This window comes from Apus apus, chromosome 13 (assembly GCF_020740795.1).
Source record: "Apus apus isolate bApuApu2 chromosome 13, bApuApu2.pri.cur, whole genome shotgun sequence".
Classification (NCBI taxonomy): Eukaryota; Metazoa; Chordata; class Aves; order Apodiformes; family Apodidae; genus Apus; species Apus apus.
The window spans coordinates 15,816,374-15,832,662 of record NC_067294.1 but is presented as its reverse complement, the minus strand read 5'-3'; the positions used below and the strand labels follow the sequence as shown (position 1 = coordinate 15,832,662).

The window sequence follows — 16,289 nt, the reverse complement described above, 5'->3', positions numbered from 1 at the left end:
AACTTGGTGCAGACCAAAGCAGAGGTGCTGACCAAGGGCTGGAGTCTCTCTTGAAGGCACATTGTGTGGCAAAGGAGTCAGTGTGCAGTGTGAGAAGAGAGACAGCAAACAGTGATGCTGGAACCGTTCTGGCAACACAAGGAAAATATTACAGCTCTGATAATGATTTCCTTTCAGCCAGCAAGCTGTGACAGCTGGTCAGCTCTATCCCTTTCTGCACATACAGCATGTATCCCTCATTTCACAAAGGGGAACACGTACACAGAGTGTTGCTGTTATTCTGGAAGATGCTGTTTTGGCTCAGTCTACCCCCAGCTAGGCCTGTACACTCAAGGACAGACCTCTGAGCTCATTCAGGGGCACTAACATGATGAATTTTTTTTCTTTTGAAGATGAAAAGCAGTCACAGATGGGCTGGAAAGCAGGTTAGCAATGAGAGAAACCTGAAGGTGGGCACCAGAAAATACAAATCAGGCCTTTCAATCCATTCAGTGTCCATAGAAATAGCAGTGTTCCTGCCTTTTGTTGCATGGAAGTGCCAGAGATGCCCCTGCTCATGTTGTCACACTCCATCTGGTTATCCACACACAAAGCCACACCTGCTGCAGAGCAGCATTGGTGCCACTGCCTCAAGAGCTCATTGCTGCAGCCAGCTCTTGTGAAAAACCCTGTCCAGCACCCAAGAGTTGCCAAACTGCCAGGTTGGAGTAAAGCAACACATGGGAAGTGAACCAGGGCCCAGTCTTAAAAGTGCACCTTCTTAAAGAAAACAAAGGAGGAAAATGAAGAGGAGCCAAAAGATTTGAGGAACAGACAGCTAAAAGTTCAAGATTACTTGCTGCTAAGAAGGTGGGAGTTAATACAAAGGTGTTCAAACCAAACGAAAACTACAAAGTTCACATGGAGATTTGAACTTCTTTGCAAAGGGCTAAGACTTTATATATTGAATAGCTATTAGAAAAAATTCCCACAGTGATGGTAGGGCTGCCAGAGTATGCTAGAAATGCAAGGCACAAGTCAAGTTCTGGGACAACAGCAGGTGATATTTTAGACCTGTCAGTTCATGCACTGTGCTGGTTCTTAGTGCAAATTACTCACACGGGGTCCAGACTGGCCCACAATGACCTGCTTTTGTCTTCAACATGTATTCAAGCAGGTGGGAGATAATAAAAGCAGTCACACCATCAGATCACTGTGCTGTGCAGCAGCAGCAGAGATGGGCATTACGCAAAATCAAAAAGAGAAGTGCAAGTTTGGCTTGTAAAGGGCCAGAATGAAATCTCAGTTTGGTACTCCCTGTTAAGTCATGGCCAGCACAGGAGTCTCTGAAGAGGAACTGTGACTCCTTGTCTCTAAAAGACAGAAAATCTTGTATCTCAGCGAGGTGAGGTCTGTTGAGGGAAAACTTCACTCCTCTTTACACCACAACAAATTCTGGCACCTTAGAAATCACAGGCTGAAGCTGAAAGTCAGTAGTTTTCCCTGGGAACATCTAGTGCTGAGCAGCTGCTACAAAAACTGTTCTCCACTATATTTTTAATACGAGTGGAGCAGATGAGGAATGGCATGGGAGGATTTGGTTCTTTGGGAACCTTTGTATATTGTTTCAAAACCAATTTTGGTCACAAACAGAAGCTCAGTTAGGAAAACTCTAAAGTCTTCCCCTTTGCTCAGTTAATGACAGGTGGTTTGGGCTAACACTTTTACAAAGCAGTTTATAAGTCTGAGTGCTCCAAGACAAGGGCACTTCCTTGCTAGCACGAAGTCTCTTAGCTGGCTCTCTTGTCCAGATGCCCACAAAGGTTGGAGTAAGAGCAAAAGACCCATCAGAGCCAAGAACTCAACCTCCAGTGCTGTTTCCCCCTTTCTGTGGCAGTTTCCTTCAGAAGAGCATATTTATTACTGGCTGGGAGGGTGCAGAGTTTCAAGAAGTTTAGCCTGCTTCTGCCCAGGGTATTTTGGGTCCCTCCTCCTCCATTTAAAAACATATGGATTTTAGATTTCATATTTGTAAAAGTCCCTTTGAAAGTCCCTATATAGACAGTTCTGACGAGTATCAACTACAGTGGCTTCCACATGTAGACAGTACTTAGCAGTGTACTTTTGTAAGCTTTTCAGTATAAACAAGGCCCACAACTGTCTCAGGAAGCTGGACCTGTAGCTGTGAGTTATCTAAGCCAGAGGTGCCTTCCAGCTGTTTCAGCTGTTATTTGCTAGCACTCCATCTGCTGTGCTTGAGATTCAGCATGCACCCTTTACTGCTGTATGCAGCCACATAAATATGTTGTCTTGCTAGGATAACCCACACTTGAGGAATTTATGCTATACAGGCAGTGTAGATTCCTACATAGCTTCGTACTCTAAGTCCTAAAAGGTCAAGCAGGGCTATTAACATTAACAGAAGTTAATAGCAGTTAAAAATTTTCACACTAGAATATTAAGTACAATTTCTTTGTATCACAACCACAGCATAAGTATCAAGAGCTACCCTGTTGTAACAGTCAATAGTCCCTGCTGGAAAATAATTACAACCTCACATAAGACATCTTAGCACTAAAACAAAAGAAGCAGCAGATTTCACAAGAGTTCCATGAAGTATGTGTATGCTGTATGTTCTTGTACAAGGGTGGACATTGCAGAAGCAACTGCCATGAAGCCATAACTGTGTACGTGTTCAGACTGCACAGTCTTAGTATGTCAACTTCACCTGAAGTTCTAACACCTTAATATAAACTTTACCTTATCCTTATGTTCAGTATAATTACTAATCTCCTGCATGTTTTTTTTTTTAACTTAAACTTCAGCAGAAAACAACCAGACATCATAAAGATTCTCACTGAATTATTCAAATATCCCAAACTTTCCCTCTCATTAGCAGTCAGTGGTATTAAATATGCAATTCCCCCCTCATGACTTAAGTAAAGATCACTAGTCTATGAGGAGAGTGGGCACTGGGGAGGTGCAGCTACCCAGACCCAAGCACTGCTCTTTCTTTTACACCTTCCTTCTTCTATGCTCTTTTTAATTTTATTTTATTATTTTTCAAACTGAGTCACTAAACAGCATCTGGCCTGTAAATGCATTCAGGAAGTCAACAAAAGGATTCCAAAAAAACAGGTGCTCAGACAGAACAATTCATAACAGACTCTGCTAGAGCAGGAGACAGGACTGGACCAGGAAATGAACTGTACCTCAGTTATCATATCACACTTTTGTATAATAAGAGCACCCAGAGTTCTGCAGGCTCCCAAAAGCCAGAATAAATGCATCTCTCTGTTGCACTCTGTCTTACTTGCACAATTTGATCATTTCAATAGACCTTGCAAAGCTAGAGCTGGCACATAAAGCCATTGCTAAACAATCTGGATGACTGCCCTAGCTTCAAAATGCTGCACAGGAATTATCACCAGGCACTTCTTAATTAATCCAAAGATACAAGAGGAAAAATACTCAAAGCAGCAGGGAGTAGGAGAAACAGGTACATGTATGAGACTAAATAAATCAAACAATCAATGAACCAAAAGTTTTATAGTTTTTTTTCCCTCCAGTAAAGTACTTGCTGCTAGTCTTCAAGGTTCTTTGAACCTTATATTACACGTTCTGTAATTAATACAAGGCCAGCAACCTCCCCTTTTCTAGGTTGTCATGAGCTCTGAAGCAGAAAGGACTAATTGTCAGTATCTGTGGGTAGCTGAAGGTTATGTTAATACCTGCATACTTCCAGCTTGCCATCAAAAACAAGCTTCAAGTTTCTATTAAAAGCAGCTGTTCAAGGTGTATCATATTGAGGAAGGTTTCAGAACACTGTAAATCTACTCTTGGTATTAAATAGTGAGGTTATCTGCACAGACATGTTTTGATTTATAGAGCTCACTGTCTGAAACTCACCCCTTCTGCTTCTGTTTAAGATTTCTGTGTCTCTACATGAATTACATGGTTTATAAAAGCAAAGCGGTAACAAGAATTAAAGTATCTCTAGCAGTCAGCTCCTTCAAGCTATATTCAACAAAGCGTATTTAGATTTCAAGTGGTAGTGTTTTCCTAGAACATGCATGAGACTAGAAAGCAAGACCAGGCAGATTTGTTAAAGATAAATATCCTAAAAGAGGGTTAAACTGCTTAAGACAGAAACATTCGTCCAGAGAAGCTCAGGAAGGGGTTTGGATTTTCTGTTAATAATAGTGAATAGCTCAAAATAAACATGATGTTTCCAGCAATTGGAACAATTTAAGGAGTTACAATGATAAACTTACTAAAATATATACCCTGCTTTCATTCAGAGCTTTGGGATGCAAGCTGCAGTTTGCTAAAGCATAGAAATCTGTGTTAAAGTTCTTAAAACAATCTCAAACATAGACCAAGAATGGTTTTTAAGATTATGTCACATTTATTTTCAGAGCTGTAATGAGAGCTACAAAACTATCCTGACATATAAATACATTTCATTTGTTTAAGGAAAGCACTAAAGTTATTTCAGCTACAATTCAGCTCCTCTGATGCTCAAACACTGCACATGCACATACAGATGAAAGTATAATGCTCTGCAGCAAATGGCTTACAGAATAAAATATTTTCTATTTCTTAACATCCTACCTTCATAATTGCCTTCTAGGAGACCCAGATTCTCAAGTGCCTTCACAAATCCAACAATTATCACCAGTACAACAATCATTTCAAGTCCCTCCAAGTTCATCTTGAAAAATTACTCATGTAAAAACATCTTCTCTTAGGGAGCGTCCGGACTTCAGAGTTAGACCTGAATTAAAAAGCCCTCCTAGCCCAAGACATGCCACAAACCCAGATAAACAGAATGCTAAAGAAGCCCTGCATATTCCCACCATAACACATTTCCATTGACAGCAAGATGAACACTGGAACGCAAGGAAGTCAAATCTTACCATGTCTGCATCACTTGCCTGCACGGATACAGATGCTTCAGTCTCTAAGGCAACAGAATATACGGTAACCACCTTGTTTAGCATTTCCTCAGTTGCAGCCAAAACTCACCAAATCTGTCTGGTATCTAGGAAAATCTGATGCTCCTTTTTCACACTGAATTACAGTTTTAGACAGATCCCATGGTTTAACGACACAGAGGAAAGAGTCCAAACACATTCTTTGCTTGATGCTAAAGTGAACTTCAGAAAACTCTGGGTCAATAACTTCATTTAGAAAATGAGCCTCGTGCTGCGTGTCCCTAGCAAGGGAAAGACAATCACAGAGGGACAGCAATGTGCTTGAGTGTCATGTTTTCTCACACTGCACACACATTTTACATCAAATACAGGAATCTAGTGAAATATAAAATATGGTAAGGAGACTTTTTAGAGGGAAATCAGTTTTAAAGTTGGAGGGATATGTGAGAAACAAAAGCCTTTCCCCTGCTGCACAGCCTGGGGGGCTCTGTGCAGATGGTGGAACAACTGCCCTTGCTGTAGGTCAGCTGCTGTTCCCAGGGCTGTTTCCAGATGAGGACAGGCAAGAAATGATACCAAGGACACAGTATGCCCATGGCCAGAACTGCATGTAACTTCCTGCTCTGCCTCGGGAAGGACTTTTCCAAGCTCTCAGAAAATTGTTTCCAAGTCCTTGGACCTGTCAGTTAGGAACAGATTCTCTGAAGAACCTTATTCTCCTCTGAGCACCTTAACAGCAGACACCTGCAAGCACTTGCTTGTCCTTCCTACTTACCTCCACTCAGATCTCCATATTTGCAGCCAGTTTCAGACAGGAAAAGAATTAAAAACAAGCAAACAAAAAAATCAAACAAAACCAACCAACACCACCGAAGAAGCACCCCCCAAAAAATAAACCAACCAACCAAAGCAAACCCTGACTCCCTGTTTTCAGTTACTGTTTTTTACCTGCTTCTACTTCTATCTTTAACTGATATTTTATGTTAACAGTTCCCAGAATATTCTTGCTCACTTGCAGTAAGGCCCTCTGAAGGCCTGCTATCTCGTGCAGATACCAAATGGCCCCCATGTTGCATGTAGCAGAGTCAGTCCCAAGGACTCTTTTGAAAGCAGGCAAGTACTTTTCTTATTGACTTGGGCAATGCTGTGTTGCAGGGTCTTGTTGAAGGCCTGACAAAGCTGTTTCCCCTATCATTTTTCCAATATATTAATATTTTAGAGTTATTCCTTATATCAATATCATTAACATCAGCAGCAGCTACAGCTTTTCAGGTATCTCCATTCAAAAAAAAAATCTGATAATTTCTCTTCAGTATTGAACTTAATCTAAGGGTCTCACAACTAACTCCTTACCAAATTTCTCATTGAAGCTGAACATTCCAGAGGGGAGTTTAAGAATTTACTGGAGTATCAAATACAATTAGTATGGAAATGAAACCACCTTTGGGACATACCAGACACAAGGTGTGGTAATTTATGATAGTAAACAATGTTTTAGTACAGAAAGCAAAAGAAATGCAGCCTGATTTAAATAGAGTGGAATGGAGGATAGAAAGAAGAAAGTAACTTAAGCTTAATTTTGGTCAAGTTTAAAACCTCTGCTCCTACTAAAAGTGACAAGAGCTGGGTGATGCTAATAAGCATTCAAAATAAATTTCATTTCTGTTTGGAAGGGGGCTTTTTCACAGTCTAGTTCATATTGTTCCAGTTTGCTGCTGTCAGTTGGACCACCAACATAACCAATTAACAAATACATAATTGCTTTTCCTGTAGAAAACCACATTTACCGTAGAAAATAAAAATGGCCCACACAAATAGACTTCTTGGACAAAAAAATGCACTTCCAGAGTAGCCCAGTTGCTTCGCATGCTGAAGCATCCTCCCTCCTTGCTGGGATTCAAGAGGCAAAATCAAAGTTCTACTTTAGCCTGAGCAGAGCAGAGAGCTGCCCTTGCTCAGTGCCAGAGCTCCAGCTGGGGAGGGCCTCTTCCACCCCCCAAAACTAGAGAGGGGACTCCCACAGCCCCTACCTTCCCCTGGTGGCACTTTCTGTGATGAAATTATTAGCTGCTCTGACCCCGACTTCATGGAAGTTATTTGAAAGTTTTTGTCTTTTTCCAGACAAAAAAGCCATTTTGAAACCCAAGAGAACTTCCCAGCTGTTTTCTGGCAGCCCAAGCCACCAATGATAGTGTCTCTGGGGAGAGAGAAAGGGGGAGAAAGACAAGGAACCTACTCAGATATACTCCAATCAAAACATCTTCAGCTTGGGTGAGCCAACAGAACAAAGCTGCAGGCTGTGCATTTCCTACTCCTTACATCCTCAGAGCAATAGATCATATTTGTAACAAACTCTCAATATAGATTCCAATTGTTGTTGGTTTGTTTTTTTTTTTTTTGAGCCTCAGCAAATCACCAAGAAGGAAAACACTGCTGTCAACTGAGAAACATGGGAGGGTGTTCTGGGAGGAAAACAGCCAGTTGCTGCTGATTGCAGTGTCTGGTTAACCATTCACCTACCTGCAGTGAAACAAGGGGCACTGCCACCTGGATGGCTCCTCTCTGTTCCAAGAGGCAGGCTGGGTACCCAGGCAGCAGTTTGCTGCAGTGCCAGGGACACTTTATCCAGTGGGATTCCTGAGCCATCACCCCACACAGGAGGGGCACAGAACAACAGGAAAGCAAACTGTTTATCTCTACAACATGCACACAGCATCCAGCATTCCTGGGGGTTCATGATGTGAAGATGTTAGCCCTAAGGAACTGCTTCATTAGCATCTGCTTTGCTGACAGTTTTCAAGGCATGAGATAAAAATTAAGGTGCATGAAGGACAGAACAAAGAGGAGAACAAAAGGACAAAGTCATGAGTGAAAAAAAGCAAAACAACAGAGCTTTTCTCCAGGCAGACTCTTTGGGAGATGCTCACATACAGTGCTCTGATGTTGGATAAAGTTTGAACTGGTCATCCAGATGGGTCTGGCAGATAAGATGTTGGGTGCAGGGCCGGGCACCACATGGGTAAATGGCTTGTGCCAGTGTGCTCACCACACTTGTGAGAAGCTTCCATTCCCACTAGACAAGGAGTGATCTCTAAGCTAACTCACACGTACAGCAGGACTTGGGAAGGTAATCAGGAGAACACAAGACAGCATCTATGTGTGAGTTCCATTCTCCTGTACAGTTACCCTTGAGGGCACATGTAAGATTTGACCCCATTGTGTCACTTCATAGTCCAAATACCCTGTGCCTCTCACTTCCATCTGTCGTCCCTTCCCTCACACAAACCTCTTCTCATTTTGTTTAAACGTTGGAAATGGGGCAATGTCCAAAGAGCAGATGACCCATCAGTGTCACAGCTGCACCTCGATCCCTGCAGAAGGCTTGCCCAGCACTCCTGGGGATCCACCCGGAGATGGCAGCAGCACAAGTGGAGCTGCAGACCTTCCCTCTGCTCTCTGGGCTCTTCTCCTGGGCCTTGCACTTCACACATGAAGTAAGGAAGGGGACAGTGCCAGCTGCAACAAGACACTGTTTTGCACAGTCAGTGTACTACATAATTACACTGCTAATTCAGGACAGGGTTTCCCAGAGTGGTCCATATACTTCTGCTCCTCAGCTCCTTGCTTCACTTCTCTAGACAGTAAGGAGTCTCTCAGACGAGTCTGGTTGCAGCAGACACTGGCTGATCCATCAGTTTATTAATAGTATGATTACAGTATAAATATTTCATTTCGTGGTGTGTGTAGGAGGCTTCATTATGCCTCAGTATCTTTGTCTGAGTGTCTTTTTAAAACACATCTCTGTTAAACTTATGGCAAATGTGTCAGTTCCAGCTCTTTCAATATTTCCTTTAACGCTCTCAGTATTTTCTCAAATGCTAATAATATTAAATTCCAAGCCAATTTATTCAGTGAATAAAATCCACATCCAATAATGTAACGTCCTTTCTAATATGGTCATACAAAAAGATGCAGTGAGAATTTAATGCAAGTGGGAATGAAATCTTTGAAAAAGAAAGTTTACATTTTCCTACTTTATGCACTGAATGATGAACCAGTGTGGTAAGGACTGGCTAGGAGACCAGGGCAGTATTTTCACATTTCAGTGCTTCACAGATAAACTTTGCCACACTCTTGTTTTTATAAAGCATCCTAGTCATAGCCTTGGTATAGACAGTGTCATTTTTCAGCTTATTAACCATGTCTGTAACAGAGACACGATGAGCAGTGTTCAATGATTTAATCCAGGAACAATCAGCATCATAAGTGCTGAACTGAGGGTGTGGGTACATCCTTTACACCCTACTTTATTGGCTTGTTTAGTATCTACAGCTGCTGATGTCATAGGTTGGAATCGAGCTGCCCACCACCATTACCACCAACCAGCTGTGAATGCACAACACTCACTTTCTAATGGCTGCAAGTGAACAGTTAAATATATTTGCTTTTGACATAATTTTAAACCGGTGCCCAAATCAAGACTGCATAAATACCCTGAGAACCACTTCCTTTGATTTGCTTCCAGGACAACTGCAAGTCCCTGGTGATTCAATTTTATCAGAGAATCCAAAATACCATTTCCTTTTTCAAGGAACCAAATCTTATACTTAATCACTGCTCTCTGAAACAGCAACTGTAGCTAATACCATGTCAGCTAATATATATTAGAGCTTAGAAAAAGTTATCTATCCATTTAAGAAAGCACTATATTTGTTTTTAGGCAGCATTCTGAAAGATGTATCTCCCACCTGAAGGCAGCCTGTTGTGTCAGCAGGTGTGTTTCTTTTATCATAGCCCCAAACAGAACATTTAAGAAATGAAGATGCAAGGTGCTGCTCAGCAAGCAGAGCATGCAGGAAGCTTCCTAAGCTTATCTCCTGTATGGAAGCTCACATTTCTCTTACAGCATTTTTTAATAGACTTGCTTAGTGAGAAAACCACTTCAAAGCTAGTCAGTGGTGAATTTTTACTTTCTCCCTTTCCCTTTTCAGAAATTAGAGCTGTAAACTAAGCTATGCAGAAAATATTGAAGTAGGCTCTCTGTGGCTTAGCAGGGCACAGAAATTCACATCCCAGGCTCACACAGTAATTGCACCACCATGGCCCTGGGCAGTTTCCAGCTGCTCAAAGCAAGACTCAAGCTGAGCAGCTGATCCTGGACAAGGAATGACAAGGTTGCATCCACAAGGCTGCTAGAGATGACTTCCAGAGATAGATTAAAAAATAAATAAATTTATAGCTTGTCTCAGGAAAAGGTGTTTACTGTCCATGTATATTTAAAGGACATAAATATCAAGGAGGGACAGGAATTGTTGCAGAGCTGAAAAAAACTGGATGAAGCAGTGACAAAGAAAAGTGCAGGTCTGACCTTGATTTTCACATACAAGACCCATAGAATGTCACTGCTAGAGTGCTCTGCATCTGAGTTACTGAGGATTTCCTGAAACATTCCCTGCAATCTGCACTCACTGATGAAGGGCATCAACAATGCATTTCACTGAGATAATTTGCTCTCTGAGAGCATTTTCAAAGGGCTGACTCATCTCTTCATGTCTCATCCCAGTCTGTGCCAGGTGTCCTTTGGAATATGGAAGTGTGCACTGAGACTCTCCTGCAGGTGCCTGAACAGAAGCCCAGGGAAAGGAATGACCTTGTCCCATAGCTTACAGCTCCACACCCAGTGTGGGGGGGATCTGAACATGTTGTTTCAGCTTTTTCTATACAGACTAAAGGATAACAGGGGGGCTGCCTGGTCTCTGTGAACATCAAATAAAAGTGTGCAGTCATGGTAAGCAACCACCTTTTACATGGATTTCATAGGGGAACTGGGTGGACACCTGCGAGAAGACAGCAGAAAAGCAAAGAGATGTTGATCCACAGAACCAGAGGTGCCCAGTTTTCAGGCCCACTACATCCCCACAAGGGGCAACTGGATATCCAGTTTCCAAGAAGTCATCCTTAACAATGAAATGATCACTTTAAAAAGCATTTAAACAACAGCATTTATTGGATTCCAATTAAACAACGACATCAGAAAAGTTTATAGGGAAAAAGATGACAGGAAAGAAAAAAGAACCCAACTTAATTTTCTCATTTCCAAAACCAAATTCGATGGGCTTTAGAGACCTGGCAAACTTCCAACCAATGATCAACTCAACACAGAAGAAGGGATAGTTGGGATTCTCCAGTTTCATTTCATGCCACACAATGTATTGGTGACACATTTGCCTTCAAATGCCTCCACTCCCTCATGGATTTATTAATTCTTAACTAACTCAAAACAAAATTCCACTTTCTCCCAAAGCATTAATTGGCCTCAACTCTTTAGAGGTGTTAATACCTTTCTGGAAGGCCAAGTGCCATTCCCTGGTCTTGACTAAATTATTAATGGGCTGTGAAGTAAGAGTGAAAATATGCTTTTGAATTTGGTGAAGCAAAGCTTAGTACTTCCATACACTGTGCTTGTATTTAAGAGACCTATCAACAAATAAACTTTCCTGAAGCATATAGATAAATGCATGAGGCTCGTGGACACTTCTTACTCCAACCAAATATAACAAAGCCCAATCACTTTGGGGCAACCATCTCTGGGAGATACAGAGGCAGACATCCAGAAAATCTAGAAAAAATATCCAGAATTAGGAAATAATGTTATGTCATGATGATTGCGTCCTGGTGGCAATTTATTCAGCTGGTAAACTGTTTATGGCTCTAAGAAACAAGGAGAAACGAAAAATTCTAGAGAAAAATGATGCAGATTTTGTTATTTATGTTACTCTCTGCAGTAACAGAGGGAGATGGTCACAGCAAGGAGCAAGTTACTGGTGAGAACCTGGATGCTCAGAAGAGAATACACTGCAGCTGTGGCAGGAACAGATGCATCCTCTCTTAGGGCCTGTCTGCTCAAAAGAAAAAAAGTAAATGGATTGAATTGTGAGGTTAAAGTCAGTTGGGAGCAAGTCGAAAGCAGGAGGAAGAAGCTGTTGTTTTACATTTATGGGTCATTTGGAAATGAAGCATTTGCCTGTTGTCTGAGACTTCACAGGCAGGCTGTTTTGCAGCCACAAGACACCACACTTTGCTTGGTGTGGATTATTTGTCTTTTTTGTTGTCAAACATTTTCCCAGTAGCAAAATATTGCATTTATTGAGAGCAAAGCACTGGTGATCCAAATGCTCGTAACAGCTTGAGTGGCATGAGGGAATGTGTAGCTATGCTCAGTGTTTTCCAGTTTTGCAGGAAATAACATGACTGAAGCAGAAAGCAGATGGGCACTAATCTGATAGTTTTCCGACATCACAGATATGTGTCTGTTGGTTGCAGGGATGTTGCTGTTGCTTTGGCACACAGGAGACAGCAGCACAGAAACCATTGCTTACATACACTGTTTTCCACCTTTTATTTCAGACAACAAAGATTAACAGAAGAGATGCAGAAAGAGATCTGAAATAAACAAACCCACTTGAAGACAAATCTGAGCTAGCAGGATTAGAAAATGTAACAAAAGCAGAGACTACCTGATTTTGCTTTGCTGACAGGAGTTTCCTTTCTCCATGATAAAGGAAGGCACAATTGCAAGTTGTGCAGCATTCTCACTGTGTCTCAAGGTCATGAGAGAATGGTGCACCAGGAACACAAGGTGCCAGTTTCATTCTCCTCAGAAGACTAGAAGTGATGCTGTGAACTAAATATATGTTATCCCAGTATTAGGATATATATAGTTTGTCCTCAGAAACTTTGCTGTAAACCTGGTCCCCTTATGAATAGGACTAAAGTTATGTAAAATCTAAACTATGCTCAAGAAGGCCACAGATCTTTGCCATTTTACATTTTATACCAGAAGAATTTCTTCAGAACAAATATATAAATGACTACTGAGTATTTAACTTCCACCTCGGGGAAGAAAAGATTTGAAGCATAGATGGTGAAATGGGGCTCCAAGAAAGCTTCAATTTTTACATAAACTACCTAACAGAAATCTTTAATGTGCTCTCTCTTTCAGACCCTTCTAATTGCCAGAACCATGTTGTGGGCTTCAGCAATAAGGGGGTTATCCAGAGACCCTGGACCACTTTCCTTCCTGGACCACTTTCCTTCATCAGCACAAGCAGTGGCAGGGCAGAGAAACAAATTCACAGAAAATTATTTCATCAGGTTTTTCTTTCAGACACAAGGGAGACGTTGTTGTGGGAAAAGGAACACTGAGAAATAATGTAAAACAGTGCAAGACAAAAACAAATCTCCAGAAAACAATCAAAAAAGCCCCACTTTTTCCTCCTGTTTCACAAGAAATTTAAACCATTTAACTCCAAAGCACTGAGGATCTCTACTTCAGGTGGTAAGTCATTTGGTTCCAGATAACAGTTTTGTTTCAGGGGAGATAAGCTGCTTTCTCAGCTACTAAATTGCATCATAAAACCAAGAGCAGCCTGAGGTTTTTTCTGTGTTGCTTTATATTTCAACTTAAGGTTACAGGCTAAAACATTTCCACTGCAGCATTGCTGCTCACACAATGCTACGAGAGTGGTACCACTAGGATTTGTCACCTAGAAAGGCCTCAGGGAGTTGGCTGCCATTTCAAGGACCAGAATGGCTGAGCCTGCTTGGAGGAGGTTTAAAGCACTCTGTTCTTTCTCATGTTGCATCCTATCAGTGCTGTCAAGACCATGCCTGCAAATATATAAACCTACACGAGGAAAAGCATGAAATTCTGACTCTGGCTAAAGCTGAGCAGAAAGTTCTTTCATCTAAACACTGAAGCCATATTTCATGTCAGTCAGGTTTTTATACATGACCATGAGCACCAGCAGTTCCCTAGCCCATGGGTGGTTGGAGAACTATAGCAAAAGAAAAAGTGCAGTAAAGAGCAATAGTTACACTGCCCAGCTTTATCTGGGCTGGTGAGTACCATTTGGGTTCCAGAACAGCAAGATTTAAAGAGCAAGTATACTTCTAATCTTACAACCTTTATTTTCATTCCCTCCCAACCACATTAGCAATTTCTCTTGCAAAAGTGCTTTCCATGCTGAATTAATCATTAAAAGTACATTTTAAGTCACATCACACTCACTGAAATGTCTTGCATTGTGCTTTGCTTAATATAGTAGGCCAGACTGAAACTGAAGGTGCCCCCTGCACAGTTTCTCTGCTAATCTCAGGAAACAAAATAACTATGTTTAAGAATATGATTTCAAATGTATTTTTAAAGATGTCACAGCTCTGTACTCCCTTGCCCCAAGAACAGCAATAAGACCTCAAAAGAGCAGAATTCTCTATAAATAAACACAACTCAGCCTTTATAAATACTGATTTGATGTTAGACATAGGAAATAAACTTACTCATTTTTCATACTAAAATTCTAAATATCTCAAAAGTAGGAACTCTCTCTGCCCCTTCTCTCTGCTGAATGTCCTGTTGCTTTTCCACTGGGGGCCTGCCTGATCAACAGCCTCATCACCAGCCTCTGCTTCCCACACTGGTCCAAGAGCAATATGTTCTGACTCCTTCCCCTTCTCTACTAACACGATGACAAGGAGGATTTCAGCATCAACATGAAGGTATAAATCAGAAAACAAAGGCTGTCACAATAGCAGCAATCAATCCTCAGAGAACAGCCCACTGGCTGAGCAGGAGTAGCTGCTTCCCAGAACATTTCTCTTTCCAATGAAGGACTCCCCCATATATTTACTTCCCAACGCTCCATGTTTCACAGCCTACCAAGGTCTAACCCAACAGTGCAGCTTTCTGTAGACAACACACACATGAGCTATTACTGAAGATAGCTGCCAGTCTTTGTCTTCTGGAGTTTAGGGTCTGTTTAAAGGCAGCATATTTTCCTCTGGATATTAATATTAGCCTGAGGGCAACAAAGGAATACCACTCGTTATGTGAGGCTTACAGAGAGGTATATTTTTTAAAATTAAATTCTGAAGCCTGATGAAATCTCCCATGGTGCTGAGTTCTGAGATATGCTGGGGCAGACCATGGCTGTACACGAACAGCATTTTCAGAAGCATTCATTTTTTACTTATCTCCTAAACCCCCCAGCATCACTTCTGCAGCCAGTGTCAGGATCGTAAAACCTGAATATTAATTTTCACTTCAGGGATTTGCAGAAGGTTATTTTTTTTAGATTTCTTTAAATTGGAGCTTGTTTCTAAAATGCTGTTCATAACTTAGAGTACATCAAATATTTATTTTTTAGGCTTTATCTTTATTTTGTTGTATCAATATTCACATCTAATTATTTCACCTGCTAACATCTAAAAAAACCTTGAAAGAGGCATTTCTACGTTTCAAACAGAAATGCTAAAATACAAGCCTGCTTTTTATTGCAGTGAGACATGACAGATGGTATTTTCACATCCAGCCCCTCTTCCATTAACAGTTCCAGAGTTCCTCACAATAAGAGAAATAGCCTTGTTACACTACTGTGTATTTATTCCCATTATAATGGGCAATGTGCCTGGTTCAATGTGGTGCTTACTGGTCTTGGAGGCAATGAATGCATTGTGTAGGGAGTGTGGAAACTGCTCCTTGTGCAGAACTCCCCAAGCCAAAGCTGATGAGGGCATCTCAGGAACACAGAGGGGGAACAGAGCTGGGTGGACAGGGAGTGAGCTCAGCACATGGGACATGAAAAGGCACAGAAGTCTCACATGTCATGACAGAGGTGACTGTGCACACATGCACTAGAGGCTGATCAGCTGCTGCAGAGGGAAAGGATTTGCTCACCCAGGCTTTGGAAAGCAAACTGGTTTCAAAAGTCAAAAAAATGGAAAGTTGGAATCAAAAGGCTTCAAAAGCATCGAAGTTACAGTGTAACCCTTCTGTGGTGAAGCAGTTGTTCTATACCAAGGGCAGGATGCACACTGAGGTACAAAACTGGTAGCCTCAAGGTGTTCAAAGGAGTATGATGCACACTGAGAATGTTGTGTCTAGTATGTCCAAAGAAACAGGTAAGCAGGACCAAAAGCACTAATCTTTCAGAAGAAAACAATAAATACAGCTGCTGCTACAAAGCTGTAGGTCTGAGACCGAAATATAGCATATGTGAATTGAGTAACACATTTTGCTGCCACCTCACATCTCAGCTTCTCTCCAGAAGTCAGGCATTCACTAACATGGGAAAATACCCCCTTGCTATTACAACCTCAAAATGCTAGTGGTGATACAATTATGAAGAACATATGTCCCTTTTCCCAGTTGATAACAGACATCCTAACATCAGCCAACAGAAGTGGAAAGGAAAAAAGCCAAGCCTAAAAACTTACTTAGCATTCATATACAATTTTGCTGTCTGATTTGAATACTATTTGAAAAGACATAACCAAACACACAAAATCTGGAGTAGTACAGCACTAATCTGAGGA

General features: G+C 41.4%; 1 protein-coding gene across 6 annotated transcripts in view; it reads right to left on the bottom strand.

The window, feature by feature from the left end:
* The window catches only part of KCNIP1 (potassium voltage-gated channel interacting protein 1), a 334,144-nt gene that overhangs the window by 91,064 nt on the left and 226,791 nt on the right, over positions 1 to 16,289 (bottom strand). Inside the window, exon 1 of one of the 6 annotated variants that reach the window (XM_051631416.1) lies at positions 4,899 to 4,920. The exons of 4 other annotated variants lie outside the window; for them this stretch is intronic. Coding sequence is in view for 1 of the 2 variants with exons in the window: in XM_051631411.1 (XP_051487371.1) it covers positions 4,594 to 4,693 (100 nt within the window). In the remaining variant the exon portion in view is untranslated. Of the gene's footprint in view, positions 1 to 4,593; positions 4,786 to 4,898; positions 4,921 to 16,289 lie in introns of those variants that run through there. One more of the 6 variants, XM_051631411.1, reaches the window with a different exon arrangement.